Source organism: Syngnathus scovelli, chromosome 11 (genome assembly GCF_024217435.2).
Source record: "Syngnathus scovelli strain Florida chromosome 11, RoL_Ssco_1.2, whole genome shotgun sequence".
NCBI classification, from domain to species: domain Eukaryota; kingdom Metazoa; phylum Chordata; class Actinopteri; order Syngnathiformes; family Syngnathidae; genus Syngnathus; species Syngnathus scovelli.
This window is the reverse complement of record NC_090857.1, coordinates 13,847,640-13,873,969: the sequence shown is the minus strand read 5'-3', so window position 1 is coordinate 13,873,969 and position 26,330 is coordinate 13,847,640. Positions and strand designations below refer to the sequence as shown.

The following is a 26,330-nucleotide window of genomic DNA, read 5'->3' as shown; positions in this document are numbered from 1 at the left end:
CGAGGCCAAGGCGAGGGACCCGGTCAGCACCGGCCGGATAAGCAGGAAGCCGTCATAGAGTTACGCCGGTCTAGACCGATGTGCGCAGCTATCTCAGTCGCAGGGGGAAAAAAATATCCGATCCGAAGCGATACCGAGGTGCGGTAGAAGGCACCAGCATCGCTGAATGGACAAAAAGACAGAAAGAAAAAGGAGAAAAGAAGGAAATAAAGAGAAAAAGAGAGAACACTGTTGGGAGGCTGCCACTCACGTCGGCGCCATACAAAAATATAACAATAATAATAAAAACAATTTAATTTGTTTTTCCCCTTTTCATGATGCCAGGAGAGGCGTAGCCTCCCTTGCCTCCTCTCACCGCACGTCCCTGATTGTGAGGTGTATTGCTTAGTTGTGTGTTATTGAAGTAAAAAAATAAAATAAAAAAAACAGATCAGTGTGGGGGTGGGGTGGGGAACGATTCGTTGAACGATTCGTTTAAACGAATATTTTGAGTGAACTAAAGATTCAGTTCACTTAGAGCGTGTCAAACACAAGGCCCGGGGGCCAGATACGGGCCCGCCACATCATTTATGTGGCTCGTAAAGAAAAACTGTGCATCAAATTCGTGTCTCATTACTAGAATTGCAAATTGTATTCACTTTTAATAATTTTGAAATATCTGACCAGTTTTTTGTTGTCTGATTTGAAAATGAGTTGTCAGTTTGTTTTGTAGCTTATACTGTATATAATATGAGGTGCTCATACATTTATTTGGGTTGACAGTCATAATGGCCCTCCGAAAGAAGCTATATCTACAATGCGGCCCATGAAATGATTTTGACACCCCTGACTTAGAAGAACTGGAATGCACATCACTATGTCCCACCCATCTGGCCCCCAGCGTCTCTGGAGGTCTAAGGGGCAATGGGCAGGCCTTCTCTGGTCCGGACACTCATCTTTCGCATGATTGGATGATGTGTCTGAATATGAATAACTAACCTAGCTAGATTAGTTTTATACTTATGTTGGAATGTAACCTGTAATAAATAACCTAGCTTGTCCTGTCTTACACAACGTCGTAAAACACCCCCTGATATGCTTTGACCAGAGGTCAGGGGCTTCAACTCCATCCTGTCCACTCTCACCCCCACCCTGTTTCTCTCAATAAAAATGCTCTTGCAAGAGGCCTGAGTCAGACCTCATTCGATCGTCGCTGTACGCACAGCGACGAATGACTCTCCATTTGCCATGTGCTTAAAAAGGGCATACTGTCTCCCGTGTGGTTCTTGCAAAAATAAGTTAGAGTGAGCACCACTCTAACAAACATCTGTGGGAACATTTTCTAGGAAAGGAACAAAGGGTAGAATTTACTTATAAACCAACACATATTATGATGTAGGCCGAAATTAAGTTTCCCCTCCTTGTATCCGCCACTGATTTCAATGAAGCCCGCCTGTGACTCGCAACACAAACGAAGGACCATGTACACACCTATGTGTGCGTGTTTATTAGTTTGTAGCTCACGTGTAAACAGCTTGAACCCACGTCATGTCATCTTGAGAAAAAAAAGCCACTCGTTTACGACTTGAAAATAAAGTTTCATAAAGGATTTTATTAGAAAACCAAGACAAATGTTTGATGTCGGGCCTCCTCGCAGCTCACAGAGCTCATTCATTGGACAGCACGGGCCCGCGATGGACGGAGGCCACACCCTTGACATTTTCAACACGACAGGAAGTCAATAGCGAGAAGCTCACTGAACGATGCGAAAAGAACTCATCAAAACATTTCACGGCGCGGCTAAGTCATCGGCGCGGGGGCGGCACCAGCAGCTGCGTGGCGGTGGCGGCGTCCGGGAACAGGTTGTGGTAGGCGGGAAGCGGCACGTATGCCGCCTTGATCATCTTGCCTGCAAGCACACGGACGAACAAGCTCAGCAACACTGATGGACCGTAGTAGCGGATGTGCTCATTGCTCTTGTGCTCCCACTTTTTCATTGCTGGGTTTGCTGCGCTCATAGGCCCCCGTCCAATCGACATGCCTCAAAATCGCTCCAACGATAAACTTGAAATTCTGTTTTTGCCTCACCTTATGTCGAGACTCGAGCATTCACTTTGGACATTGCTTTGTTACCCTGTAGCCCTTTGTCGTCATCAGCGCATAAGTGTTCAAATTAATAGATTCATTGACAACTATTTTTTTTAATTTAGAGATCTTCCCCCGTGCAATCGACATGCCTCAAAATCGCTCCAACGATAAACTTGAAATTCTGTTTTTGCCTCACCTTATGTCGAGACTCAAGCATTCACTTTGGAAATTGCTTTGTTACCCTGTAGCCCTTTGTCGTCATCAGCGCATAAGTGTTCAAATTAATAGATTCATTGACAACAATTTTTCTAATTTAGAGATCTTTTGAACTAAACACTATCAACATCTGATTTCAGATAAGGACTTTGCAAATATCTGCTTTTAATTTGGAAAACACTGACCACTAATCCTTTGTGTGATATTGCTTAACTGGTAATAACAATAACAAAAAAGGTTCATAATCAGGGAGGAAAAACTATAAAAAACAACAACAAAACAAGCAATTTAATGTAATGGAATCAGCAATTCCAAAAATATTTGAATGACCGGCCTACATCAGCGAGCGTGCATGTGACTGTCACAACTGTGTCTGTGTCTGTCACAACTGAAAAGTTGTGGGTTCAAACCCTGGCCGGGTCATACCAAAGACTATAAAAAATGGGACCCTTTGCCTCCCTGCTTGGCACTCAGCATTAAGGGTTGGAATTGGGGGGTTAGATCACCAAATGATTCCCGAGCGCGGCACAGCTGCTGCTCACTGCTCCCCTATACCCAGGGGATGGATCAAAATCACACGGGGATGGGTTAAATGCAGAGGACAAATTTCACCACACCCAGATGTGTGTGTGACGATCATTGGGACTTTAACTTTGACTGTCAACGTCAGTCCTATCACTTGCACTAGTCTGCAGACCAAAGCTGCCACATCCACCAGCACATCCCAGCAACAAGGCAACCCACGAGGCGAGGCCTATCCAGCGGACCCTTGGTTCAGAGATTCTCCTTACAACTAATGGGAACAGAACGAATGGATTCCGGCCCCGCAACCATCGTCTTGGCATGGACGACAGGTCAAGACAGCAAGAAAATAGCACGCCATATCACCCACCTGCGACAAATCTCACCTGCAAAGTATCGTCCGTGAAGCGCGCCGACGGCCGCCATGGCAGCGGGGATGGACGGACACTTGACGTACACGTTGCCCTGGAAACCACGAGCGGAATTGAACCAGGGCTGGATCAGGACTTTGAGCGTGGATTTTACCTCTGTTGAGTTCTTGTCCACGTAGATGTGAACGACACCGCCGTGTTTGTTGCACTCTTCAATGACATCGTGCTGGATGTCTACCTCCCAGCCGGGATGATCCTCACTGACACAGGCAACACATACACACACACACACAAACATAAGCGGTAATGCCGCGGTTAAACACATTGGACAGTAACAAGGCACACCTGCTGGGGTTGAACATGTTGGAGAGCTGGAAGCAGTGCGTGGCCAAAGGCTGAGAGGGAAGGTTGAGCGCCGGGGGGTTCATGTTGAGGTTCATGGACGGATTCATGGCCGCTGTCACGCAATCAAGTATGAGACGGATCAGCGAGGCCAGGGGCGGAGCTCAGGTCGAGTTGCGCCAGCCTTACCTGAGACGGCGGCCATGGCGCCGATGGCGATGGCACCGCTCATCTGCAGCGCTTGCTGGGCAGCGGGAGGGATCTGCAGGCCCGTACCTGGACGGCAAGCACATTACTTTTCTCCTTTCAGCTCTTACACCGTCATTGAGAAAATTGCGAGGAGAGGAGCGGGACACCAAGATGGGTGTCATTTTTTTTTCCCATTGTGGTTTCAGGCTGTGGCTTCTGTGCTATATCAGAAACAGTTTGAAGCAGCTCAAAGAGCCAGAGGCCATGCGAGGTCAGTTAAAAGGTGTGATCATATCTAGAAAAGGGGACTTCAATGCAAGCTAGCGGTATGGGATATAGGGAAGAGGATTAGGGCCAGTTAAGAAGAAAAAATAAGAGGCAGGATTCTGACTTTTTTCTCAGAATTCTGACTTTAAAGTGATAATTCCCACTTTAAAGTGATTGTTAGATAAATTGTATATATATGTTATCATGCGGGCGGCTCGGTGGCGCACTGGGTAGCACGTCCGCCTCACAGTTAGGAGGGTGCGGGTTCGATTCCACCTCCGGCCCTCCCTGTGTGGAGTTTGCATGTTCTCCCCGGGCCCGCGTGGGTTTTCTCGGGGCACTCTGGTTTCCTCCCACATTCCAAAAACATGCTTGGTAGGCCGCTTGAAGACTCCAAATTGTCCCTAGGTGTGAGTGTGAGTGCGATTGGTTGTCTGTCTCTGTGTGCCCTGCGATTGGCTGGCAACCAGTTCAGGGTGTCCCCCGCCTACTGCCCGATGACGGCTGGGATAGGCTCCAGCACGCCCGCGACCCCCGTGGGGACTAGGCGGTTCAGAAAATGGATGGATGGATGGATGTTATCATGCGTTCCCTAATGAGTACTTATTAATAAAGTTATTGCACAGAATGCTTGCTGTTTCGCCTTGCAGACATCACCCAGTCCACAACAAGTCAAACGATGCTGTCTGGAGCTTCCTGACCTTCTACACCTCTGGGAATCCAAGAAAGCTGTTGATAGCTCAAACTATTTTGTTGATGTCTGCACATGGCATTTCGTCTATGCACTCTTCATGTTTCTCATGGCATCCTGTCTGCGACTTCTAGTTTCACATAGAATCTCGTTTCTTCTCTCATGAGACAAAGCCCACGCTTTCCCCCCCCACCTATCAGGGGCTAGTCTCACATTGTAGGTAGGGCATTCCTGAATAAAAAGAGTGAGGAGTGTAAACAGACCTTTAGTGTATTTCAGGACTGCTGTAAGTCTGATTGCACTCCTCGCGAGAAAAGACTCAACATTCTGCCTCACTGGTTTTGTCTGCTGATCCTTTTGCTGATTTTGAACCTAACAGTGATAATACCCACTTTAAAGTCAGAATTCCCACTTGAAGGTCATAATTCTTAGAATATAGTCAGAATTCTGATTTTAAAGTGGTCAGCTAGACATTTTCTCCGGTTCATGGAGCTTAAACTGGACCTCCAGCTGGAGGTCAGGGTGACTTCTAGGACCACGGGTGTCAACCAGCCGTGCCCAGGGAGGGTTCCAGGAGGCTGGCTAGACATTTTTAACGGTTCATGGAGCTTCCACTGGACCTCCAGCTGGAGGTGGTGGGCACTTCCAGCGCCACTCGCCATGCCCAGGGAGGGTTCCAGGAGGTCGGCTAGACATTTTCTCCAGTTTGTGGAGCTTCCACCGGACCTCCAGCTGGAGGTGGTGGGCACTTCCAGCGCCACCAATTGTCACTTTATTCTCAGAATTCTGACTTTGAAGTCAGAATTCTAACTTTAATGTGGGAATTCTGACTTTAAAGTGAGAATTCTGACTTAAGGGTATATTCAGACCTGACTGTTTGGTCCGCTTTAAACAGACCAGGGTTCAATTGTAACGCTGGTCCGGAACTTTTGCGCAGGTGTGAATACACGCAAACGAACCCTGGTGCGGATTAAAGAAACGGACCGAGACCCACTTCTTCAAGTGGTCTCAGTTCGCTTCCAAACGAACTCTGGTGCGGTTCGCTTTAGGTGTTAATACAAACAGTGTAGATCTGAACCAACAGCATAAATATGCAGAGCAGGAACGCAGCGCATAGGACTCGCATGTTTTCCTCCATTTATAGGTCTGTGCTTTGTGTGCCGCCCTGGTCATTGCTGTCCAATGGGAGCACAGATCATCACAAGCGTGGATGTGTATACTTCACTTGCAAAATGTACAGTCTGAATAGGAATGAAAAATATTAAGGGTGTATTCAGACCAGAAAAGTTCTTTAGTCCGCTTGTTTGGTCCGGACCAAAAGCGGACTTAATGTTTTTAGTTTGGTGCCGTTCCTATTTAGACTGCACATTTTGCAAATATACACATCCACGCTTGTGCTCCCATTGGACAGCAATGACCAGGGCGGCACACAGTGCACAGACCCGGAAATGAAGGAAAACCCGCAGAGAGGCGGTGTACGAAAAATGAAGGCAACACGAGAGCCTCTCAAAAGAAGCCATCGGTCTCCCACCTCACTCACCTTCGGCGAGGCGGGCCATAAGTTGCAGCCGCCCGGTGGTACCCAAGTCGATACCGGTGCGCTCCAGCTCGTCGCTGTCCAGCAGGGAGGCAGCGGCCGAGCCGTCGCTCCGCTCAGTCACGTGACCCACCTTCATGGGCCGACCCGCCAGCTCAAAGCCGTTGAGCTGCTCCAGAGCTTTCTTGGCGCACTCTGCGTCTGAAAACTGTTGGAGAAATGCTTGGGAAAGGGCACAGCAGAAATTTGTACAGAAAACTACAACTACGCGGGGGGAACTGAATTTTAAAAAGTGTGTCTTTCCTGTTATATTTGGAATTATAAAAAAAAAAAGGGAGCCTTTTGTTGTTCGTGGGTCGACTCACTGTGATGAAGCCGTAGCCTTTGGAACGGCCCGTCTCGCTGTCCATCATCAGCTGGATGCCTTCGATCTGACAAGCAAATATGAACACGTCAGCCACCCTGACCCACTGCTTTGTTGTCCGATCCCAAAGTGTCTCACCCTTCCAAAGGGCTCAAAGATTCCTCTCAGCATCTCCTCTGTAATGTTAAAGTGCAGCGAGCCAATGTAGAGCCTCATGGGCCCCGACGAACCTTTCTGAAGGTTGTTGGCAGCAGCGGCGGCGGCGGCTGCCCGGTTCTTCTCGGCCTGGACATGGAAATCTTAATTCAGTTAACACCCGTCGCGTAAACCTAGCTCACTAGTCACATTTGTGGATTTTATTCCCTGAACGACTAGTGAAGAAAAAAAAAAGTTGGCCAAAGCTGCATGGACCTGGAAACCACGGCTGAATGGTAAGCCGGAGCCCAACAGGACATGACCGGCTTTTCATCTGTGAACAGATTCTGGATGGCCGGGCAAAGGTATGGGCTTTAACTGTTGCCCGAGTTTCCCAGAGAGAAGAGCAATGAGCAAACTGATTAATTTGTGGCTGGATGGAAGTGAACTCACTCTCTTGCTCCCGCTTACAGAAAAGACTCGTAATTGAGTTGGCACCCGAAGTGCCTTACGTACTTAGTAATAGAAATTGATCCAACTTATTACAATGCGCTGCTCAGTGAGCCCCCCTGCCCAAAAAAACATGACGGCTGCAAGCCAACTTTAGAAGCTCATTGCTTGCACGTTACCTGCGAAGCCTGCACAATTATGGGAACTCCCAGTAGCCTTTGTCCCGTCAGCCCGATGGCGAGAGGAACAGAGCTGGCCTCCACAAACTCGATGTAAGCGATGCCCTTAGAGCGACGCGAGTTCCTGTCCGAGATCATCCTCACGTCTCGAACCTGAGCGGGGAAAATACGCGGCAGAGGTTGGTGGCCACTAAAGTGAGCCCCTCACGTGCGGTGACGTTACCTTCCCCACAGCAGAGAAGAAGTCCTCGAGGTCTCGAGGGCGAATGCGGGCAGCCAATTGCATGCAGAATACGGTCCTGGCATCTCGCTCCTCTGGAGTCAAGTTGTCCACCAGAGGTCTTCGCGGGAAAAAAGGTACAGATAAAGCCCTTTATCTTCGCTTAGCTCCAACATGCCTTCGAGACCTACTTGTTGGGACTCTTCTCCCTCCGGATGGGACTCTTGTCTCTTCTGATTGGACTTTTCTCCCTCCTAATGGGACTCCTGCTCCTTGACCGCTTCCGTCTGCACACACAGGACGGAAAATGTTCCTCTTGATGCTGGCTTTTGTTGCATGATGAATTCGGAAGCGGGCGCTCGTGCCTCCCTTTGCAGCTCTACGGTCAAATCAACGCTTTGAGATTCAACAGTTGGGACGCCACTCTTGGAATTAGGATTTGGCTTTACAAACAATGGGTCGAATTGCAAATGGGTATAGTGCTGGCCTGAGATACGCAAAAGCGCCTCACGGTGGCAGTGAATTCAACACTCTTTACAAACTGGACATTTCAAATCGTTAAATGTCACTACCAGGCAAAGTTTACTCTCAAACTGAATGTAAAAAAAAAAATCAAAGTACGGCAGCCCAAGCTGTGAGAAAAAGGTCCAGATAGCTGAATGCTCACGCTAAACGCAAGTTGTGATTTAAACAGCTAGAAGACAGCAACAAATAGGCAGATTATATCATGGTATTCTGTGTATGTTGAGTAATATTAGCGCCATACTGGAGCTGTTTGACTGTGACAGACAAAAAATTATTTTTAAGTATACCTAATGTCATCACTTCTGGAGGGTCTCATTAAGAGCTTCACTTTACAGCAAGGATACATTTGAGGAAGACTGGACCAGACTGACAGGAGGAACTCACGCCTTGTGATAGTCTCTGTAGCGGCCACCCCTCTCGCGGCTGCGCCGGCGCTCTCGGCTGCGACTGCGCCGCTTCTCCCGGCTGCGCTTGCGCTCGCGGCTCCTCTTCCTCTCTCGACTTTTACTGCGCTTCCTGTCGCGACTGCGGCTGCGCTTCTTCCTGCCGGAGCGGCAGTCAATCACAACGCGGCATTGAGCACCGCCGTTACGGATGAGACCGCAAGGACGTGCCGCATGCCAGACGGACAAGGAAGGAATGCTGACAAACGACAGACTAAAAAAAAGATGTCGGACCAGACAGACGAAACAAAAGTGAAAGGACAGGAAGCAGGCCAGCAGTGAGCAAGTTGACCGACAAATTGCAGACAGGCGCACGGATACGACAGAAGACAGAATACAAAATGATGTTCCGACTGGCGCTGGCCCAAACAACTTATTCTTGCTGGAGGTATATGTGATAGTTGCAGTCAGTCATGTCTTTGTCAGGCACCCGGGATGCTCTTGTTGACGTCGAAAACGTTTTGCCGCTCACCCGTGAGGTTTTTGCCTGTTCATGCAAAAAGCCTTTCTTTTGTGCCCAAGCAGTTGTCACTATGCAATGCTGTTGAAAGCGCTTCTCCTTTTGCTCATTTGTTCAAATAGTCATTTGAGTAATACGGTGGACTTCAAAGGCTCCAAAGGATGTTCTGACGACACTGCTGGAGAGTGTGTGCAGACGCTCCACATGGTGCGGACGAAGCCTGGGGCAATACAATTTTGTTTCCACCTATTTTTGTGGTAGCCTTATCACAGACAGGATGACAGGTGAGCCAAGACAGCACAAGACAGGACAGGACAAGGCAGAAGAGTGTGACGGCGGCAGGTACCTCTTGGCCTGTTCATCCCCGCCATTGGGGCTGGCCGTCTTGTCGTCCTAGCGGGGTCGACAGAGAAGAGCGTGAGGAGGCGGACGCGACATTGGGGAGTTGGCGGGATGGGGGCAAAAGAGAATATGGAGAATGCATGAGTGACATTCAAACAGACTTTTTGCGCGCTGGGGGAGGGGGTCAGAGCTGAGGCGGGCGGCCGACTCGGGCGGCAGGGACTCTTCTTCCTCTGTGGGTGCTGCGCTGGGACGCCTCTCAAGGGCCCTGCAGCAGACAGGAGTCTTGCGTCAAGTCAACACGCAAGTGGGCGACGCCTGCCTGGCTTGCTCACGCTCGCCGGCTCCGCCACACTCGGGCTACCTTCTTCCACTCGTTGCTACGCCAGGACTCGACATGCGCCTCATGCCTTAGCATGGCAATCAGTCACCATGCTGTCCAGGCCTTTCATTTCGTGATGATGCATGTGAATGGCATCTTTGAAGGTCCAACCAAAATACCAGGTTGTGTCAGGTGACCCTTTGCAAGACAATGGCATTAGCCAATAGCAAGTGAGACCCCGCCTCCCGCTGTGGCCGAGTCATTCGAATATGGAGCCTTGCCCTGCCTATTTGTTTTTAGTTTTTTTTAGGCGTGGGGCTTTTCTATTACTCATTGTTGTTGAAGATGGCAACAAGCAGAAGTTAGGTGATTGTTCACCCATGACTTGGCCAACCTCTGGGTTGGTCACGCCATGGTGCGAACACAACGGTCTGCAAGAGGAGTTCAATGTCCTTTTATAACATGGCAAATTGCATTGGCTTAATAGACCGTCTTTGGTGTAGCTATGGTCATCGACAGTGTAATCAACAAGATATGAAACAAATGATCGATCAGTCACATTCAAAATACATTAACATCCCATCACATTTCATCAACTTTCAAACAAATTAATGAGCAAAGCACCACCTTGAGAACACGGCAAAATTATTCTGTGCAAGCCTGTTCATATTTGGCACATATTAAGAAGACAAATTCATCAGTTAGTGCTTTTCTGTGCACGTTTTTTGTGCTTTCTCCCTGTTGTAAAGCCAAACAACTATTCAAGCACCAACATATTGTTGTTGCTGTAAGCCTAACAGAAATTAATTTATTCATATCCAGTTAATGAATCAATCGGCCAATTAATGGCTCATGGCAATTTTCGATGCCAAATGCCAGATGTGGCATCCATAATGATAATGGTCTGGGCCCAGCAAAAATGAATTCCGTTTCTCTTCTAACACTTGCCCTCTTCACGGCTAAGAATATGCTTCACTTGCACGAAACGGTACTTGGTTAAGACTCGCAGGGGTGGGCAATTCCGGTCCTCGAGGGCCGGTGTCCTGCATGTTTTCTATGTCACCCTGTTGTAACACACATGATTCAAATGGTCAGATAATTAGCAAGGTCTGCAGAAGCTGGATAACAATCCAGATCATTTGAATCTGGTGTGTTGTAGCAGGGAGACCTATAAAACATGCAGGACACCGGCCCTCGAGGACCGGAATTGCCCACCCCTGGTTAAGAGTATCTTGGGACAAAGGATTTGGATGTGGCACAAAAATAAAAAGACAAACAAAAGTCGAGGAGGAGAGCAGAAAAGATGCAATGAGCAGTTCTGACGTGGCGAGTCAAAGGCAACGTCGCGAGTGTGAGTCCGTGCGAATGACGACAGAAAAGGACGCTCACCTTCCTGTAGGGAGCCTCCAGCATCGCCTCGATGTCCAGGTCGTCTGCCATCTTGCTGCATCACGCACATGTGCGTGCATGAAAACACACACACGCACGCACATACACACAGAGTTATTTGGCATTCGGTTTCTGTAGACACAAGACAGGAGCGGCTCATCGCAACACAGTGAGTTCCTCCTCTGCTCTCGTCTTCTGCCGTTAGCTGCTGTGCTTATTTTGCAGTGAGTCGCCGACGAGTCTCCTTTGAGCTACATGATGGAGCCAACAAATCCAATTGGTCAATGGTCGGAGCGAGGAATTCTAGTCCTGCCGTCAACTGGCAATTTTAGATTGCTTACAGCGAGTTGAGAGTGAATAGATTTGAAGGAATGGAGCGGCATCTTGGCAGCGATCGCTTTAACCACAACGCGACAAGGTAGCGCACTGTCACCGGCACAGAATTGATGAAGTCGCCCATCCAGGGCATTGATGACACCCATTGCAACGCCATGAGAAGAAAGCCCGCGCTTGCTGTTGCTACCGTTGAGCCCCTGACCTCTAATGTGCTCAACTTCTCTTCTATTTGCTATTATTGACTTCACTTATTTTTCTATTCATTTGTTCAAAAAATAAAACACTTAGAATTAAGGGTTAACCAACTAGGTGGCTTCATCTAGTGTGGATGTTCCCAAATTCTGTGGGCCATTCTTATGGATTGTTCCTCCAACGATCCCAGAGTTTGTGTGGGAACATGTCAAGCTAATGTGCGCCAATTTGGGATGATATTGGCATTTCTGCAGCGTCTCTTGATCCATGATCTCGGATTTCTGAAGACGTTTACACGATGTTTGCCCTTTTCATTTTGGCCTGCGCCTTGTGCGCGAGATCACGTGATCGTAACGTCCTGTTGACTTCAATTCGTATTTGTAGTTCTCGCGCCACTCACGGCAAAATAACGCTAGGTGGCAAGTTAATCACTATGTGGACAGAGAGAAGACAGACGGATGGACAGTGAGCGGGAGAGATCGTCGGCCTGAATACAAGCAGGACACTGGTGAACAGGTTCGGTATTTCAATGAGGAAAGCTTTGCGAATGGGCGACCTTGCGAATAGCGGAGATTCACTGTAACGACATTTCGATTTATCTCTATGGGGAAAATGTATTGGATAGCCAAGTGAGTGCATCAACTTCAATGCTTCATCTGAGCCTATTGAAGCCTAAAGTGAAGGTAGCCCACCCGGTATCGTTAAAGTGGCCACTCGCCTGGCATCGTGTCCTCTGCTGCCGCGGCCTTGTGAGCGCTTCAACATTAGCGAGGCCTCCACCGCAGGGCCTAGCCGGCTAGCTGTTTGCTCGCGATGCGAACTCGACGCTAACTAGCAACGCGCCCGCTTCGCCTTTAGCAACGCGTATGCCCGACCCGGGGCGAACCAAATGACCGAACGAGACGACTTTTACCTCACTCCTCAGCCCCTGGTCTGCTGCTATAGCAACAATAAGTGTCAAACGTCGCCAAGGTTGACTTTGACCGCTCTTCCGTCGTTGGCGCGACGTTAAGTTCTTGCGCTTGAAATGGCGCGAGATGCTCTCGCGAGAGGAGATTATGGACGCGAGATCACGGAGACGTTTTGATTGACAGCTTGATTTTCCATAAGTCCATAAGTTCATTCTTAAATCAACTAAATAATAGATGCAAAATATTTTAAATGGACGGCATTCAATAATTGTCTCATAGACATCGACATGCCAGCGTCTCCTCTGTGCCGGTGTTACGGTTCCACTTGCTCCCGTGTTATCTTGCTCCCTGTCTCCAGTTGCGTTCGTTAGGGTAAAGCGAGTTGCGCAATCTTGTGTTTCTTGACTGCAGATTCGTCACAAGCGACATGGAACTTGTCTGACTGCAAAACTGTAATAAATTCTCAATAAAAATGTGGAACCAACTGGCTGCACGAAATAGCAAACACAAAAAAATAAATAAAAGATAGAACAGTCATAAATGGGATTTGAACCCGTGACGCAGACAAGTTCCATGTCGCTTGTGACGAATCTGCAGTCACGAAACACAAGATTACGCAACTCGCTTTACCCTAACGAACGCAACTGGGAGACAGGGAGCAAGATAACACGGGAGCAAATTGAACCGTAACACAGGTCCCAAGCCCGGGTAAATGCAGAAGGTTGCGTCATGAAGGGCATGCAGCGTAAAAACTGTGCCAAAAACTTCTCATGCAAACCATCTGGACAAAAACGGATGGTTCGCTGTGGCGACCCCTGAGGGGAAAGAAAAGCCAAAAGGAGCCACCTCTGGACAATACAAACGATGAGCAAATTGCAGTCCATTACTACGGTCTTTGTTCCCTAACAGACGCAAAGCAAACCAAATGAATAATGTGTGTTATGTGCAAAGGGAGTCATCAATACGAGGATGCTGAAGTCTTGTTTGGAAGAGGTCGAATCAAACGACACCACAACATTTCAAATTATGCATTTGTTCTTTGCACTTCGTTTTCTTCTTTTGAGGTGAAGGAGTGTCTAAATTTTCACGATCGGTTCAAGAAAATAAGACATTGATCTTCGGGAATAAACCTACAGCTTTTCAGTTTGACCAATAAACTCACAACATGATTTATTTTCTGTACAAAATAAAGCAACTGCACAGCACAAAGAGAGCAACATTCAGACCTGGAACGCACAATGTGACATTTTCCTCAAATGTGATGGCGTCTTTTTACTGAAATGCACCGTATGACTATCCTAACTTCATGTCCAGGTTGCGCTACTTTGTGGAACGCGCCCCCTCTGCTGCCAGCCAATCAGAAATCTTGCTCAGCATATTCTTTGGAGAAAACCCACCCCCTCTGCTGCCAGCCAATCAGACGTCTTCTTGCTCAGCACGTTCTTTGGAGGAAACCCACCTGCTGACCATGATGTTCTGCACACAGACAGCAACCATGACACTTTGCAAAAGAAAAAAAGCTCAGACGTGACGATGAGTAGCTGCTCGCCCCCCGAAAATGTTTCAATTAGATCAAACGTGAATGGCCAAAGCGGGAGAGCGATACGTTTGACAATTCCCTCGGAATCAAAGCCTCCTATGGCTGGAAAGGGGCAGTGGCAAGCTCCTCTCACCCTATCGGTTTGTCTTCCCACTGAGCGACTCAAGAAGATTGGCAACTGAGTCAGCGTTGGCTGCATTTGAAGGCACAATGTTGATGTTCATGTTAATCCTGTGAGAAAAAGGACCACGGCATCACCTGAACCTTCAGCTTGCTCAGACAGGCAGGCGAGTCCAGCTCAGCTTCTGACAGGTCAGCTGGATGGGTCACGTAACACAGTAGCAGCTCCTGTAGGCGGAGCAACAAACGCTTTGCTTTGGCTCACGCGGGACAAAGGCAGTTGATGAATTGCGCGGTGGCGCCGCCAGCGTTACCTTGGAGACATTTGCGGTGATCCTGCTCAAAGTCGCCAGAGAACGCCAGGATAAGGCACGCAGCGCTGAACCCTGAAAACGTTCATCCACTTTTTCCACCATCACCGAATAGCTGCAAGACAAAGAAGAGCGTGTTTTCACATGAGCAAAAGGACCAAATGCATTATTTTCTCAAACTTTTTGGGCCAAGGGAGGGTTTATAAAGAAATAATTCCCTCCAAGGAACCTTCGGCATCCCAATGCCAACTCCAATTCAACTAAAGTCTCTGGCTGCCATTGACGTCTACTATTGCCGTTAGTGTTAATGCAGTGGTCCTCAGCCTTTTTAGCACCACGGACCGGATTAATGTCAGAAAATATTTTCATGGCCCGGTATTTGATGGCGTCACGATTTTTGCCAAGAAAACTTCTAAAAACAATTCTAGAAAATCTAAATCAAGTGTCGAAAGCGTCAATAAATCAATCACCAAATGCACATTGTTTATGTCCGTGTTTGAACTACAATACCATTTCTGAAAAACAGACAAACCACAATCCTAAACGTCATCATACTGTCTTCCCAGCCAGTCATATAGCAGAACAACAACGGAAGTGCGTACCGCATAAACACCACCATCAAGCCTTCAAACCTTAGTTCCACAGGGGAATTCTGTATGCGAACACCACAGTATAATAAATAATAAATGTGAATCCACTGTATTCTATGCAACTTTACTTGCACCATACTCATAATATCGTGCCAGCAACATAACATGAGTAATGGTATGTTGTGTACACGTCACCAAGGTGTAAAATAACGCAAGTTATTTATTCGATCTTGTGCGGCCTGGTGCCAAATAATCCACGGACCGGTCCGCGGCCCGGGGACCACTATATTAACGGATTATGAAATGAGTTGCGATTATCAATTTGCTGTCGATTTAATCACAATTTGTTGCACCTGTAGTTTCCTGAAGATTTTGCAAGCCCACCTTACTTTGAGAACCATAATTTGACTTGGATCTTGTGATGGACTCTATGAATAAACTTGATTTGGTGTCCTGTGTGTACCTGGCGTGGTAGAAGGGAGGACCTTTCCTGTACAAGACTGGGGGAAAATGGGACATATCACGTTAAACATCAAACTAACAATCGCCCCCCCATTGCGCTGCCGGTTTTCTTACGCATGTCCACGCCGTACTTGGCGCCACTTCCTCCTTTGGGGACCCAACCCCTGCTGCGAAAGTGATGGTAGGCCGCGTAGGAGCTGACAAAGTCTGGGCGCAAAGCCACCAAGTGCCTCCACAGCTCGGTGATTGACAGCGGCGCCTGTGCAATTACAGAGGACACACCTCAGTCAGGTGACAACAAGGCAAAGATCGGCAGTGGCTCAGGAGGGCAAGGTGCAGTAGCGGTTTTTGGCATGGGCAACATGGGCAGGCTGCCCAGGGCGGCATGTTTTTATGACACGTGGGGGGCGGTTTTCGCACTGTTTATCACTGTGTGGGCAATGGCAATTAAAGTGCCTCCTTCGGGGGAATTAGCGCCCACTTCGGTTGCAGACCGGGTGCACATAATTGCTAAAACGTTGTGCATGCACAGAACCTCACTGTCAAGGGGAAATGCCAGGGAACGGGAGGGGGCCCGCGGGGAACAATTCACCTGTGAGGGTGATGAAAAGGGGGAATCCACTGTATAGTGCAACATTATTTGTGGCCTAAAGTCAATCACATCTCAATTTCTTCCCAAAAACACACATCATGTATAATATTTTAAATACAGGCCTAAAGTTCCTGCGCATTTTCTGAATTGTGTCAAAAAGCTATAACGTCACCCCTAAGTTACGTAAAATTGGTTTGGTCTCCTCTTCACCTCTGAGTGAGTGGGAGTGTTGGGGGATGGGAAAACTATCAATTGTTGTTCTTGTCGAGTGGCAAATAAATGAGCTGACAGAAAAAGGTCAAAGCCATCATTTTTAATTTTTCTAAATTTTTACTGTTCTGGGCGGCTCAGTGGTGCACTGGGTAGCACGTCCGCCTCACAGTTAGGAGGGTGCGGGTTCGATTCCACCTCCGGCCCTCCCTGTGTGGAGTTTGCATGTTCTCCCCGGGCCCGCGTGGGTTTTCTCCGGGCACTCCGGTTTCCTCCCACATCCCAAAAACATGCTTGGTAGGCCGATTGACCACTCCAAATTGTCCCTCGGTATGAGTGGAGGAGCTCAACTTTGCTTTCTTTGTTTACCCCAAGAATATGTTGTAGATGCCAGGGGTGGACCGTCAAAACAACAGTACTCTGCGATAAGAATTAAAGCCACCAATTCATCCAGCTCCATCTTGTCAGGCGTCACCGCCATCTGCTGGTGACAGAAATTACAATTGGAACCACCTTGGCTCTCGTAAAATCCAGATAGCAGTTAAGTATGCGGCGGTGTGACGACGTGATGGTTTGGACCCAAATGGGTTTGAAAATGGGAAAAAAAAAGCTCAAACCAGCACCTCATCAAGTCATAGTTTTTCTAGTTATAGCGGCATATGCGGGCGGATAGGCGAATTCGTGAGGGTGCTTGTTTGTAAATGTTGCTACGTGGAAGTGCAAGTCAAGTGGGAAGTAGGGCAGACTGTAAAAAGCCATTTCTCATGTCACACATAGCGAGCTGAAATTCGAAATTTTCCCTTAGCTATGTTAGCGACTGGAACCGAGAGAGAAAAGAAGTAATTGAGTACAGTAAAAGTAATCAAGTATTTGTACTTTCGTACTTTTCACCGCTAGGAAAGAGAGCGACAATTACCTGCTGCTCATGGACAGACAGGCAGCCCAGGCCGTAGACCAGGAAGAAAGCCTGCAGGCACATACAGGTGGACCGACAGACAGGAAGACGGACAGAAGACAGACAGGCAGGCAGACAGACAGAAGACAGACAATACCAGAAGATGCATTGTGACCAATTCAAGTGCCATCAATCAATTGACATCAATGAAAAAAAACAGCTCCAAAGTTTCAAGAGTGGACCTCCTCCGGGCCGAGTTCCAGGAATTCTGTCATCCGTAAAGGATTTCGTCTGAGCTGCGCAGCAACCTGAATCAACATGGAAAGCAAGAGACTCAACTTGACCACCGCGAGCATGACACGGAAGGTCGAAAAAACATTCAAGTGTGACACAAGACTCACGTGCCCGGCATCAATGATAACAAAACCGGGCCCCGGAACTAAAGGAGCATCATCAGGCTCAGATTTAGCTCCTCGGTCAGGTCTGAGGTCTGGGCTCGAGGCTGGGCCAAGCTCACGCAGCATGCTCCGACCAGGTTCAGAACGGAGGTTGGCCAGCGTGTCCGATCGGGCCGCCTCCCCGTCCTCCGCCTGCCGCCTCAGCACGTCCGCTCGGATGGGCTGACGCAGCCATAGCAGCGTTTGATTGACGACCACTTGAGCCAAGCCCTGAGCCAGGAGCGAGGACTCGGCCCGCCTGAGCAGCTCCTCGTACCTGGAGCGGACGGCAAACGTGGAAAGGCGTCTCAGAACTGGTGTGGTGTGATGGAAGGGCTCGCAGTGGTAAAAGCTCAAAGGGCCTTTGGTGTGCTTCTCCACCTCAAGCGGAGAATTGCGACAGCGCCTGGTTCCGGATCTTGTCATATTGAAATGGACATCACTCGTGTTGTCCGTTTCTTTGTAGGGATTCACAAGTCTTTATCACGTTTTGGCAACATGCTCGCTAGAGGGCAGGTGGCAAAGTGTGTATTTCCTGCACTGTATGGTGCACAGTGCGATTTTGTTAACTCGGCCCACTTTGTCGCCACCACGAACAAATATTCCACTGAACGTGTCCGGGTGCTTGTCGTGTGTTCGGGTTAAAGCTTTAGAAAATCAAAGCCTTCCCACAGCATTTGTGGCTCACCTGGCCTGTGTGACCACCGGAAGTAAGAAGCCCTCATGTTCTACCAGGGAGGAAAAAATAGCATTAGGTACGAGTCCAACGCCGATACCCGACCGTCTTCAAACGTCAACTCACGCTGCCACCGGTCGGAGACTCCGTGCTCCGGTCTGGCTCTGGACAGGATGCCTTTCCCAAAATAGCCCTGAGAGAACACAAAGCGTCCGAAGGTTCACTTGAAAGACCACAAAGCGTCCGAAGGTTCACTACGTCAACAAGGATGAGACATACATTTTTCTTAAAGTCAAAGAATTCATGCCTCCCTTCATTTCACAAAGGCCTTGTCGTCACTCGCTCGGGCTGCGCGTGTGCTGAGGACTATCCCAGGATGTTCCTGTCCGGACACAGTTTGCAAAATGAGGGCGGACGCCGGACGGGACCTTTTTCAGAAATGACGTTTACTTGAATTTCATTTTCATTTCATGGGTGGCAAGACTCTTAAGAGACACCACCACCACAAGTCAATGTTACATACATGTCCTCTTAGTGGCTTCACCCCGAGAGTCAATTGAAGGCCAAAGTAAAAGCTACAAACGTGATGCTGCGGTTGTGAGCGAGGGAGCTGGCCGGTACCTCTACTTACGAACGCCTATACTTACGAACTTTTCGAGATACGAACTAGAGCCTCGCGATTTTTTTGCGTCTATTTAAACCAATTGTCGACTTCCGAACCAAAGCACTTGGCTCACCAATGCCCTCCTCCCGCCTTGTCTCCTTTGCACTGCCATTTTGGTCTTGGTGCGTTAACAGTGTCAAAACACTGTCTTCTAAGAAAATCAATATGAAACTTGAAATCATAAAGGAGCAGGGCAAACGCATGCGTATCATCGAGTTTGTGATGGAGTATAGCTGGTGTTGTGCCAAAGTAATTATCCCCTGCTGCTGGAGCACCAGGCATTGAATGAAAGACGGAAGCTGTTGCCGTGCAACAGACAGCAACAGCTTGTTTTCAATAAAAACATGAAGAACACACTTTTATGTTTGTCAATTTCCAAGCTAGCTTTTATTTCATTTCCTTTTTTTAAGTTCTCAGTCGTTCTGCGCAAGGTGCGTTGAATGACCACATTCACATAGTCGAAAAACTCATTAATTGCACCAAAACATAACGACAAGGATGTGAGCACATTGCAATAACTTATTAGTCTGACTTTTTGTGTGTCTTCTCGGGGGTATTTTTTAGCAAGCGTAGAAAATTAGAACAGCCCCCCCCCCCCCCCGAAATGTTAGGTCAAGAATATAGTGACAGTTACTTTTTGTTATAAAGGTTTGGAAAAGCAAAAATAAAACTGTTGTTTCGGTTTTTTGTGCGTTTTACACAGAGCAACAGGGCAAAAAGTGTGACTTTTGGGATAGTCCGGCATGCACTATTTGCTTTTACAATGATTCCTATAGAAAACATTGCTTCTGCTTACACACGTTTCTACTTACAAACCTGATCGTGGAACCAATTAAGTTTGTAAGGAGAGGTACCACTGTAACTACACCGGTATGTCTGAGTACTGATTCATATCCCACCTGCTTGTGAGTCTGCTGCAAGTTAGAAACAGAAGAGAGAAATCAGGAAAGCCAAGAGGTGCCATGGGGAGCACCTGGAGAGACACCTCTCTGCCAATCCTGATGTGGAAAGGCCTGCAGAGCATCACGGGCTCAAAGAAACCATACTCTCATCCTGTGGAGAACACAAGGCTTGCAAACCAGCTAAACAGGTTTTACGGCAGGTTTGAACGGTCCACCAACACTACAGGACCTCCTGCATCACAATCAACATCCACACCTCCCCCCATAACCCCCTGTTCACACCTCCATCGTCGTTATCACCTACTCTCTCTCTTTCAGAAGCCACGCCCGCACTTCAGACCCGCGAGGAGGAGGTGTGTCAGATGTTCCGGAGACAAAAGGTCAGGAAGGCACAAGGCCTAGACGGCGTGTCCCCCTCCTGCCTGAAAGTCTGTGCTGAAAAGCTGGCACCCACCTTTGCACGAATCTTCAACCATTCCCTGGAGCTGTGTGAGTTGCCCTCGTGCTTCAAAAGCTCCACCATCGCTCCAGTGGCCAAGAAGCCCGCCATCACAGGATTGAATGATTACAGACCTGTTACCCTGACATCTGTGGTTATGAAATCCTTTGAGAGGCTAGTGTTGAGCCACCTGAAGGACATCACGGGCCCCCTGCTTGACCCACTACAGTTTGCCTACCGGGCAAACAAGTCGGTGGATGATGCGGTCAACATGGGGCTGCACTACTTCCTGCGCCACCTAGTCACCCCAGGGACGTATGGCAGGATCCTGTTTGTGGACTTCAGCTCGGTGTTCAACAACATCACTCCTGACATCCTCCACCAGAAGCTCATCCGGTTCACGGTGCCTGCCTCCACCTGTCAGTGGATCACCAGCTTCCTGACCAACAGGAGACAGCATGTGAGGCTGGGGACTACCACATCCGACACCTGGACCACCAGCACTGGCGCCCCCCAGGGGTGTGTACTCTCCCCACTGCTCTTCTCTTTCTACACCAGACCCGGGCAAAATACGGCCCGCGGGCCATATCCGGCCCTTTGTGCGTCTCTATCCGGCCCGCATTCATAAATTACATTTGATTACAACTTAATAAATAAAAAAAATCTGTGTCGTACATGCAATACAACTGCTTTGCTTTTATTTTGAAAGGCGTCGCACTTCCGTGTAGCGTGCGTGAATGTGAGCTGTGCGTGTAGGTGAACAGCGCGAAGTAATGCTGCCCTCAAAATGTGTGCTGACGCGAAGAAAAGAAAAGTTGACAAGGAGTGCTGTGTTTTCAACAAGACATGGACTGCCAAGTATTTCTTTACAGAACTGAAAGGTAAAGCCGTGTCCCTGGTTTGTGTCACACAGGTCGCTCTGTTTAAAGAATATAATTTGAGTCGCCACTACACGACCAAGCTTGAGAAAAAATACATCTGTCTGATAAACAGCGTCCAACAGAGGCTGATGCATTGCTAGCAAAACTGCAAGCCCAACAAGAACTTTTTATCAAACTTCACACCCAGAGATGTAGCGGCTTTGTCATTCGAGGAATTTTAAGTTATAAGGTTTAAGTTATCGTAGGTGACACAACTCAGGTTTTTCATGTGGCCCCTTGTAAAAATTAATTGCCCACCCCTGCTCTACACCAATGATTGCTCCTCAGGCAACTCTTGTGTGAACCTCCTGAAGTATGCGGACGACACCACTCATGGGACTGATCCGGGACGGTGACGAGACTGCGTACAGACAGGATGTGGAGCGGCTAGTCCACTGGTGCAGCCAAAACCACCTGAAGCTGAACTCGCTCAAGACCGTGGAGATGACAGTGGGCTTCAGGAGAGACCCTTCACCACTTCCACCCCTCACTATCCTCAGTAATGCTATTCCCTCCACAGACACCTTCAAGTTTCTGGGATCCACAATCGCCCGGGACCTGAAATGGACTGGCCGCATAGACTCGGAATAAGGCCCAGCAGAGGCTGTACTTTCTGAGACAGCTCAGGAAGTTCAATCTGCCACAGCAGCTGCTGAAGACCTTCTACACCGCCATCATCCAGTCTATCCTCTGCACCTCCAGCACGGTCTGGTTTGGATCTGCCATCAAACAAGACAAGCACAGGCTGCAACGGACAATCAGGACTGCGGAAAAGATAATCGGGACCAACCTCGCATCTATCCAAGACTTGTACTTGTCCAGGACCTGGAAACATGCAAGTAACATCTCTACAGACCCTTCTCACCCAGGTCATAGTCTGTTTGTTAGCCACCTGAATGTTGTCAGTCACTTAAATGTTGTACAGAGGCTGAGATCAACCGGTGTCAAATTCCTTGTTTGGCATGCACAAACTTGGCCAATAAAACTGAATCTGATTCTCAACCTATCTTTTGTACTCAGTTTGGCTGTTCTCTAACTGAGGCGCTAAGGGTGTATTCAGACCTGGCTGTTTGGTCCACTTTAAAAGGACCAGGGTTATGCAGGTGTGAATACACACAAACAAATCCTGGTGTGGATTAAAGAACCGGACCGAGACCCACTTTTTAAAGTGGGCTCGGTTCGCTTCAGGTGTGACTACAAACAGCGTAGATCCGAACCAACAGCACAAATATGCAGAGCAGGAATGCAGCGCATAGGACTCGCATGTTTTCCTCCATTTTCGGGTCTGTGCTCTGTGTGTCGTCCTGGTCATTGCTGTCCAGTGGGAGCACAGATCATCACAAGCGTGGTGTGTATACTTCACTTGCAAAATGTCTGAATATGGCCAGTGAGCTTTTCTTTATTACTTTGTGTCACGGGTTCAAATCCCGTTTATTACTGTTCTATTTTTTAGTGTTTGCTATTTCTTGCAGCTGGTCGGAAATGTAAACGAGACGTTTCGTTCCACGTTTTTATTGAGAATTTGAACAGTTTTGCAGTCAGACAAGTTCCATGTCGCTTGTGACGAATCTGCAGTCATGAAACACAAGATTGCGGAACTAGCTTTGCCCTAACGGCTGCAACTGGATTCGGGGAGCAAGATAACATGGGAGCAAGTTGAACCGTAACAACGGACCTAACAAGCGGACTAAAATATTTTTCTGGTCTGAATACACCCTAAGACAGCGAAAGCCATCAGACGCTCTGCATGCTGTGTTGAGTCACCTGGAACAGCAGCAGAGCTATGCGAGAATGATCTTTGTGGACAACATCTCAGCTTTCAACACAATCATCCTGGACATTCTGGTCACAAAGCTGGACACTCTGGGCCTCCCCCCTCTCACATCCACCTGGATTAAGGACTTCTTGACCAACAGGTCCCAGACTGTGAGACTTGGCCCCCACCTTTCCTCTACACCAGGGTTGGGCAAACTTTTTGACTGGCGGGCCAAATTTGGTTCTAAATTTTGATCGGAGGGCCGAGCCAGGAGCAGATGGATGGAGTGTTTGTGTGAAGTAATAGAAATTACATGTAAAGGTCATTGCATAAAAGGTTTGTGCTTTTAGTAGGTAGTAAAGCATAGATATTCAAAAAAAGGTTTTTGAAAACAAATGCATTTATTAACAGCATTAAAAAAATATTTCACCCAAAAACTACTATCAGTGATTCTCATTAAATACGACACTGTTATTATGAATAATAGTTTCCATCACTTCAGCGCCTGCAGGTCAGATTTATGAAATATGTTTATCTAATGAGGCGAAATCACATCAAATGGCAAACACCAAATACATCATCTTGAAGAATCAGTGAAAGAATACTTCTAAATAAAGTAATAAAGAAATCAATAGTATTGTTGGTCTCCCTTTTTTGCTAGTGCATCATGGTCTGGAGTAAAATTTGTTGTGGTAATTCTTACAATAGAGCCAAGGTGTCGGTCCGTTAACCTAGAGCTGTGACGGGCTTTGTTGACGTTCATGTTGCGGAACGTCTGCTCACACACCTACGTGTGTCGAGCCAAATTGTCCTCTCTTTTTTTTTTTTTAAACACTCGGCACTCAAGTGTCCACCTTTCTTTTCCTCGGGCCACTCATTTTAATGGAATTATTCCAGGGGAAGGTTTGTGGGTGGCATTAACGTAAAATTGTATCTGAAAGTTCAGCGCGTGAATTACGAGATTGCTGACGTCACAGCCCACACTCGAAATTCAGCACTGATGGAAATAGAGCACGGAGTGCGCCGAGTCCGTACTACTTAGTACGTACACGCACTTGTGAGTGTGCACCGAGCTTTCTGACACGGCTTCTGGTAGTAAATGCGCGGGCGGGCGCTTCCCCATCTATTGGGGAAACATACTAATTGCAGGGAAAACGACCCCAAAAAAAGTTCAATAATACAATTTATTCAAGTTTGGCGGGCCGGATTAAACGGCCCCGTGGGCCGGATGTGGCCGGCGGGCCATAGTTTGCCCATGTCTGCTCTACACGCACACTGAGCACTGGTTCACCCCTCCTCTATTGTCTTTATGCCTACGACTGCACGGCGACAACATGATTGTCAAATTTGCAGATGACACCACAGTGGTCGGGCTGATCTCGAATGGTGACGAGACAGCCTATAGGGAGGAGGTCCAGAAGCTCACGACCTGGTGCTCAGCAAATAACTTGCGTGGAGAGGGTCCACGACATCAGATTCCTGGGAGTCCAGATCTCTGATGACCTCTCCTGGACACGCAACACCTCAGCTGTCATCAAGAAGGCTCAGCAGCGTCTACACTTCCTGAGAGTCCTCAGGAAGAACAGTATGGACCGGAAGCTGCTGCTGGCCTTCTACGGTTTCTCCATTGAGAGCCTGCTGACGTACTGCCTCACCACCTGGTACGGGAGCTGCACTGCTGCAGACAGAGGGAGGCTACAGAGGACAGTCAGAGCTGCTGACCTCTCCCCTCCCTGACGGACATGTACACCACCCGGTGCGTCAGCAGAGCTTGCAATATCATCAAGGACAACACACATCCCGCCTCCCAGCTGTTTGAGCTGCTTCCTTCTGGGAGGTGCGACAGATGCAACAGAACAAGGACTACCAGACTGAAAAACAGTTTCTTCCCAAGAGCCATCACCACACTGAACTCTGAGAGGAAACAACACCAGCTATAATACAATATCACTGTTGCTGTCAACACTACGTGCAATAACTATTTATTATTTACTTCCTGTACATACCTCATTCATATTAATATAAATAGCCACATTGTATATATTGAAAATAAGATGCTTTTACTTTTATTCTTTATACTTCCTTTATACTTCTTAATTTTTGTAATGTTTATTGTTAGGATTTCTTTTTCTTCATACTTATTTGCACTGAAAAGGGAGAAGCTCTCCAATTTCGTTGTACGATTGGATTGTAAAATGACAATAAAGGGCATTCTATTCTATTCTATTCTATTCTATTCTATTCTATTCTATTCTATTCTATAGGTTTCTGAATCACGCCGCGCACCACAAGTTCTCCAAGTACTGATGCAAGTTCCAAAACTACAACCAATCGCCACTTGTGCAGTCACTGGCTTCATGGTGATCGATTGCAAAGAGCGGCTGTGGCGGGCGACGTTGGAGGCACCTGATTGTGAAGGTCGCGGATATGCTCGGGCTCGGTGACCAGCACGTGTCGGTTGACGAGGTCCGCCCGGAAGCGGCTCGTCCTCGTCGGGCTTTTCACTCCTGTTGTCTGCGACGAGCTTCGGCTCACAGGGAGCGGCGTCACGTACTCTTCGTCCACCCGGCAGCGCCCCCGGGGCGGCCGAAAGTCAGCCTGAAACATGCCGCCGACCAATCGGACGCAGTTCAGTTTAGCGACCAGAAAGGACCAAACGTTAGCTCCCGTGCTAGCAAACTGGCCGCTTGCTTTGGGGGAGAGGGAAAAAAACAGAGTGTCACCAAAATAAAAGCTCGTGTAAAACCAAAGAAATTATCGCGCGGGATATAGATCTTGTGCACGATCGCAAATGCTACTTCCTGTTGGAAAACTCCGTAGTAGTAAGTAGTTTCTGGTTTCGATGACCTTATATCATGTGAATTGCACAATAATTAAGCCTTTGATTTAATAATAGGGCAGTCAAGCACCTCCAAATAGAATCCCATTCATTGAAAGATTTGTTACTTTTTTAAAATGTGTGTCTTTTTTTAAATGAGCTACAAAAGTACATTGTTGAAACGTAACATTTGAACAAAATTTTGAGCCATAAATATGCTTTGTTCCACCCATGGTATGCAGAAAACTAAGTCATGCTGTTGACAAGTCTGAATACTTATGTACTTCATTTATTATCTCAGTACTTAGTATTACCTTTGTTGGATTTTTGTCCACAATTTAGGGAGCGCGTTATCTGCGCCTCACGGCAAAAGCCTTTGCCAATCACCTGTTATCCAATTTACTCACTGCATGCTCGTTTGATTTCTTCAGATTTAGGAAAATGCAAAGACACTGAAGCCGAAATTAGACTTACACAGATTGGTTGAGTTCAATCACAATTCTTGTTCAAAAAGCTCTGTTTTCAGGA

The 26,330-nt window shown here is 47.8% G+C and overlaps 2 protein-coding genes and 1 long non-coding RNA gene across 7 annotated transcripts; 1 reads left to right on the top strand and 2 right to left on the bottom strand.

Moving 5' to 3' along the window:
• Window positions 1-1,571: 1,571 nt before the first annotated feature.
• LOC125977593 (RNA-binding protein 39) lies at window positions 1,572-12,806 on the bottom strand. 3 transcript variants are annotated; one of them, XM_049734340.2, is made up of 16 exons: window positions 12,473-12,802; window positions 11,032-11,086; window positions 9,482-9,588; window positions 9,325-9,371; window positions 8,460-8,618; window positions 7,742-7,837; window positions 7,554-7,671; window positions 7,331-7,483; window positions 6,705-6,851; window positions 6,568-6,633; window positions 6,206-6,410; window positions 3,708-3,794; window positions 3,522-3,633; window positions 3,331-3,436; window positions 3,192-3,270; window positions 1,572-1,888 (listed from the first exon to the last, which is right to left on the bottom strand). In XM_049734340.2, exons 1-16 carry the CDS (start codon window positions 12,680-12,682, stop codon window positions 1,785-1,787), a joined length of 1,851 nt encoding a protein of 616 aa, XP_049590297.1. In that variant the 5' UTR covers window positions 12,683-12,802; the 3' UTR covers window positions 1,572-1,784. The 3 variants fall into 3 exon arrangements, with proteins under 3 accessions (XP_049590297.1, XP_049590298.1, XP_049590299.1); XM_049734341.2 differs by lacking the exon at window positions 9,482-9,588 and having other exon boundaries at window positions 11,032-11,082; window positions 12,473-12,806; XM_049734342.1 differs by lacking the exon at window positions 9,482-9,588 and having other exon boundaries at window positions 12,473-12,622.
• On the top strand, window positions 10,817-15,483 carry LOC125977616 (uncharacterized). Its single transcript, XR_007484702.2, has 2 exons — window positions 10,817-12,075; window positions 13,785-15,483. It is a non-coding gene; the product is annotated as an uncharacterized lncRNA (long non-coding RNA).
• On the bottom strand, window positions 13,608-25,805 carry tsen2 (TSEN2 tRNA splicing endonuclease subunit). Of its 3 annotated transcripts, none has more exons than XR_011087678.1 (11): window positions 25,391-25,801; window positions 18,430-18,496; window positions 18,316-18,355; window positions 17,592-17,904; window positions 17,433-17,498; window positions 17,212-17,262; window positions 15,608-15,752; window positions 15,495-15,531; window positions 14,445-14,556; window positions 14,144-14,358; window positions 13,608-13,946 (listed from the first exon to the last, which is right to left on the bottom strand). XR_011087678.1 is itself a non-coding variant. In XM_049734354.2 (11 exons), the coding sequence occupies exons 1-11, from the start codon at window positions 25,589-25,591 to the stop codon at window positions 13,887-13,889; spliced, it is 1,182 nt and encodes a 393-aa protein (XP_049590311.1). In that variant the 5' UTR covers window positions 25,592-25,799; the 3' UTR covers window positions 13,608-13,886. The 3 variants fall into 3 exon arrangements, 1 of the variants encoding a protein (XP_049590311.1); XM_049734354.2 differs by having other exon boundaries at window positions 14,269-14,358; window positions 25,391-25,799; XR_011087679.1 differs by lacking the exon at window positions 13,608-13,946 and having other exon boundaries at window positions 14,323-14,358; window positions 15,416-15,531; window positions 25,391-25,805.
• Window positions 25,806-26,330: the final 525 nt, after the last annotated feature.

Excerpts from the sequence above, each read along its gene's own strand:
- LOC125977593 (XM_049734340.2), bottom strand. The coding sequence starts at position 12,682 with ATGAACTTATGGACTTATGGAAAATCAAGCTGTCAATCAAAACGTCTC. Across the intron at positions 8,619-9,324 it reads GGGGATGAACAGGCCAAGAG|GAAGAAGCGCAGCCGCAGTC; the intron begins GTACCTGCCGCC and ends CCGCTCCGGCAG. Across the intron at positions 6,852-7,330 it reads TAATTGTGCAGGCTTCGCAG|GCCGAGAAGAACCGGGCAGC; the intron begins GTAACGTGCAAG and ends TTCCATGTCCAG.
- tsen2 (XM_049734354.2), bottom strand. The coding sequence starts at position 25,591 with ATGTTTCAGGCTGACTTTCGGCCGCCCCGGGGGCGCTGCCGGGTGGAC. Across the intron at positions 17,263-17,432 it reads TGGAACTCGGCCCGGAGGAG|GCTTTCTTCCTGGTCTACGG; the intron begins GTCCACTCTTGA and ends ATGTGCCTGCAG. Across the intron at positions 13,947-14,268 it reads TGAGCAAGCTGAAGGTTCAG|AACATCATGGTCAGCAGGTG; the intron begins GTGATGCCGTGG and ends GTCTGTGTGCAG.